This window comes from Penaeus vannamei, chromosome 1, assembly GCF_042767895.1.
Source record: "Penaeus vannamei isolate JL-2024 chromosome 1, ASM4276789v1, whole genome shotgun sequence".
In the NCBI taxonomy this organism is placed as follows: Eukaryota; Metazoa; Arthropoda; class Malacostraca; order Decapoda; family Penaeidae; genus Penaeus; species Penaeus vannamei.
The window spans coordinates 19,738,511-19,743,510 of record NC_091549.1 but is presented as its reverse complement, the minus strand read 5'-3'; the positions used below and the strand labels follow the sequence as shown (position 1 = coordinate 19,743,510).

Sequence of the window (5,000 nt, the reverse complement as noted above, 5' to 3'; positions counted from 1 at the left end):
GTTATTGTCTTTGATAGCGCTAATTTGATCCCTATTTTTAGTTTTACTATTTATGTAGTTAAAGAAGAGTTTTGGTTGACTTGTACATTTGTTGATTATATCCTTTTCAAAGTCTAATTTCGGCTCTCTCATGGTTTGGGTATACTAATTTCTTCCCACTGTATACCTTTGATATGCTGCCTGAGATCTATGCCTTCTAATTTTTTTCCAAAGGAGATGCTTTTTCCCCTCATTTTCTTGTATTTGTCGTTGAACCATTTTTGGCCATTTCTTGCTTCAATGTTGAATTTGGATATGAAGTTTTCCACTCCTTTTTTATAGATCTCACAAAATTTTGAATACTGAACATCAAGGTTCTCATCATCCAGACGTGTTTCCCAGTTTATGTTATCAAAGAAATCTTTAAGGCTTCTATAATCACCTCTTTTGTAATTGTACTTTTCCTTTCTTCCCTTGCTTACGATGAGTTTTTCCTGTAGCAGACAGTATTTTAGTTTAATCACTACATGGTCGGTTTTCCTAAAGGAGGACAGTACTCGATATCCTTAATATCGTCGTTATGCTTTGTAAATATTAGGTCAAGCATAGACGGCCTATCTAGCCCTCTTATCCTGGTATGATCTGTTACATTCTGGAAAAGGCAATGCTCATGTATGACATCTAGTAATTCAGCATTCCACGAATCTGATTGTGCTCTAGGATCGAAACTTTCCCAGTCGATTTTGCTATTGAAGTCCCCTGTAATAAGATTTTCTATTGAGTTGGTTTCCGAAAGTTGTAGCACTTCCTCCAGGCTCTTTATTGTCTCTTGAATTAGTTTCTGGTAATTTTCTAGTGACCACACCGATGTTTGAGGTGGTATGTATACCGTGGTTATTATTATGTTTACCCCATTTGTTTCTACCTCAATTACCTTCATTTCCACCATGGGGTCCTGATTAATTTCTAACTCCTTTATAAGAATTCCTTTCTTTGTGTGCGTGTGTATGTGTGTGTGTACAGATATATATGTATGTATGTATATATATATATATATATATATATATATATATATATATATATATATTCATATACCTATATTTATCTATCTATCTTTTCTTGTTTCCTTTCCCTTCATCCCCTTCTGTTTACATTCTAAGGTGTGAGTGCCCTGTTGAAAGGACAAAAGACACTCTTTGTCTGTCCTGAACGGGCTTACTCTTCCCTCTATGCCCTTTTCACTACCATACTAATCTACAATGCTGTACAACTTTTGACATCTAACATATTTTGTACTTATTGATAATTCATATTTACACTTTTCGACACAATACTTTATCATAGCGCTGTATGACTTTTGGTGTATCATTATATTTTAAATGCTTCGCTAATGATCTTAAATGTTGATACGATAGATTTTTTTCAATATATAAATAAATGAATATAACCTAGGTCCAAGGGAAGTATCTAGCCATCACCTGGAAATTGGCGTAAAGTGTCATTTACAAATTTACCGATATTTATTTGCTCTCACACTACTACCATATTTTTTCGTAAGTTTCGTGTTTGTTCACTTCAGAAAACGGGTATGCGAACCTGAGGCTACAAGCTGTACGGTAACATTGGTGTAATGTCTACAGTAGTCGTGAGCAGAAACTAGTGTGCGTGACTGTGCATACCGAACTTCAGGAAAACAGGATCCGTAGTGGGGTTGCCCGGTCGTTCTCTTTACCCCGTTTTGGCTTCAGTCCAGAGTAACCACCGACGGGTTGAGCAGATAACTAGTGTTCGTCCTGTGTTGGTTTACAGGTTACTTTTCTGCTGTGGAGGGTAATTAACCTTTGTTGTTGTAAAGGATTATGGCCTTTTGTGGTTAATTATGTTAGTGGTCAGTGTTGCCCTTTACCGTAGCGTCACTTTCAGTTGCTTTAAACTTTTATATTGAGGGATATTTTTCCGTCAGTGAATCTCTTTTGGCTTTCGTGTTTTCGGTGATAATGAAAGTAAAAAAGAAAGAAAAAGAAAATTAAGCCAATTCTCGCTCTTATACTTGAAAGAAAGTAGAAAGGAAAGGACTAGCATTTCGTGAAGTAAGGTGAATCAAGTTCCTGTCACGGAATATTCGAACCAGCGCCGTGCAGAGGATTCGAAACAACCTATTCGCACAGCAATTGACGGATTTTGCTTATTTGTGTACCGGATCCAGGTAAAAGAATGTGACAAAACTGGTTCTATGTATTTTTTACCAGTTCATATTCAATTAGTGTTTTATCCCAAAGTAGCAAAATAATGAATATGATGTGACTTTTGGTGGTTATCTCATAGCATCATAATTCGTTAATATGTGAGAACCGTTATCACTGATCCTTACTACCACAAGTGCTCGTGCGTGATTTGCTTCAGGGGTTTCACGGGTTCAGGACGCATCCTGAGACTTGCTGGTGATGATAGTGGCACTGGTGATGGTATACTATTCTTGAAGTACCAATACGGTGTGTTGGTTGAATATGAAAATAATAGATCGACTTCTAATATAAATGCCATGCCTCCACAGTTGTCACATAATCTACGTCATTGCCTGACATATCCACTCATATTACTCAGAGACATTATACCATTTTGATAGATACATTTATCGCTGAAATGATTAGAATCTAACCTAATACTCCTGTCCTTTTCTGTGACTGTAAAGAATGCGCGAATTACCTTTCGTTGAATCTGCATTTCCAAGCATGATGCTGAATCGACGATCTCATCGCTCGTAAGACCTTGGGCCCGTGTGCAAAATGCTATCACCCACGTGCACGAGGATCGTTATATTAAAACCTTAATTCTATCATTAGTACTATGACACGAGTGAGAAAAGATATTGGCGATATCAACCTTCATTTCGTCAGATTTGTATTTTTATAAAGTTAACACCCACCTCTCCCCCGTCACCTTAGGATAACCTTAAAAACCGACAAAGAACCAACCGGGCCAACTGTATTTTCCTTTTCTTATTCATGTATGGCAGCTTCAGGATTAATAACAGTGGTTTCCAACCTGTTTACAGACGTCACAACTTTCTCAAAAGTACCACAAACATTCACGGCCTCTGATATCAGCTGTTCCATATATATATATATATATATATATATATATATATATATATATATATATATATATATATATATATATATATAAGTATATATATATATTATATATATATACATATATATATACATATATATATATATATATATTTTTTTTTTACTACATATCTTTCGGTTATGAGATTATTGATATTCAGCAATCTTTACGTACCTAATTGTGATATGTAAATTATTCCTAGAAGACTAGTATATCCCTACCACAAATACTGACGAATACCCAGTGAACAGGCCTATATTTCCCCCCTCACAATCCTCACAGTCCCTCTGCTAAGCCCTCAGTCCCCTTGAGAATGTACAATCTGCCACGCGCTAATTTTATCTGTGCGCCAAAGGACCAGATCACGTGGCCATGTATCTTGCACGTAGTTTCTTGTCAAAAAGTAGATCAATAAATAGGTAAAAGAAGTAAAAAAAAAAAATAATAATAATAAATAGTAAATCTGCAGCCCATTTTCATTTGCGGTTGGAGGTTTTGTTAAGATCTTTGAATACTGGGGTTTAATCTTGGCTATAAATTTTTTTATTTCCAATAAAGATCTGCATCATTTCAAGTTATTTCAGACTAAAAGGAATATAGGATGTGATTACTTTTTGTAGGGCACAAACCATGGAGTACTAGCGTGTAGCCTTCACAAGCTGAAAGGTTCGTGCATGTTCATACAAGATCCCCGTGATTTATTCCACATTTTACTCTCCAATTAACAGAATTAATATGGATTGATTGAATATATAAAACTATCTGCCGCGTCAACTTGGAACTACACGAGATATGCAAGCCCATAAATGGTAATAAACAACCCCATCGGTATGGACAAGCACGATTGCCTACAAGCTGAATATACATGACACCCGTGAAGCACATGAAAGTCACTCAATAATAGATTTCTTATGCCTACTACGAGATTCCTTCAGACTTACCTAAACCCGTTGGAAAGGGCTACCACAACACTTCAAGCCACTTACACGCAAACACCTTACCACTTAAAATCTAATCCTTTCTTAACGCTCTTCAACTTAACTCACACGCGTGATGTGAGTTGACCACCATTCTTCTTACGACAGAAAAATATCAGTGATTACGATTAAAATAATTGTGATCCTAATATTGTTAAACGTTAGAATAATAGATGAGACCAGCGATAATAATAATGATAATGGGAGTCAAAAAGAATAATAAAGAAAATTGTAACGATGACAACGACGAGATTCATACTAACATCGTCATTCCCATTCATACAGGAGAAACATGGAGTTCGTGTTGGCGTTTGCGGCGTTTCTTGCGGTGGCGGTTTTAAGCATCGACGGAGCCGACATCGTGACGCCGCTGAGGATCGGGGCTTGGAATGTCCAGCATTTCGGGAAAGTCAAGATGAGCAAGCCTGAGGTGGTTTCCATCATGGTTCAGGCAAGAGACACGGTTCAGTTTGTGCTTCAAGGTCCTTGGGACTTCTTCATGAAGGGATAATAGGACCCATTTTTTCCTGTAAGGTGGAAATGGCGTTTGTGTAGGAGGTTCACGGCTAGAAAATACTACGCAGGGAAATAGTCGTTTCTAGATTGTTTTTGCATTTCTTCGACAGGTACTTCGCAGGTACGATGTGGTGGCGGTGCTGGAGGTGCAGGACATCACGGAAAGAACACCGAAACTCCTTCTAAGTGCTCTCAACGAAGGACTGACTGACACCTACAACCTCTCGCTGTCCGAACGGGTTGGAAGGAAAAGGTATAAAGAACAGTAAGTGGATTTAATTACACTAGTAGTTTTAACAATTAGTTACAGGGCTGAAGGGTTTTATTGAATGATTCAGACGTTTTAATAGTTTCGGAGGTAATTTGTTCTCATTAATTGTATGATTCTGTTGACAC

The 5,000-nt window shown here is 37.2% G+C and overlaps 1 protein-coding gene across 1 annotated transcript in view; it reads left to right on the top strand.

Annotated features, from left to right (window-relative positions):
- Positions 1-1,694: 1,694 nt before the first annotated feature.
- The window catches only part of LOC113816693 (deoxyribonuclease-1), a 9,073-nt gene continuing 5,767 nt past the window's right edge, over positions 1,695-5,000 (top strand). Inside the window, exons 1-3 of the mRNA XM_070120603.1 lie at positions 1,695-1,809; positions 4,374-4,539; positions 4,715-4,869. Of these exons, the coding sequence (XP_069976704.1) occupies positions 4,381-4,539; positions 4,715-4,869 (314 nt within the window). The 5' untranslated portion in view covers positions 1,695-1,809; positions 4,374-4,380. The remainder of the gene's footprint in view (positions 1,810-4,373; positions 4,540-4,714; positions 4,870-5,000) is intronic.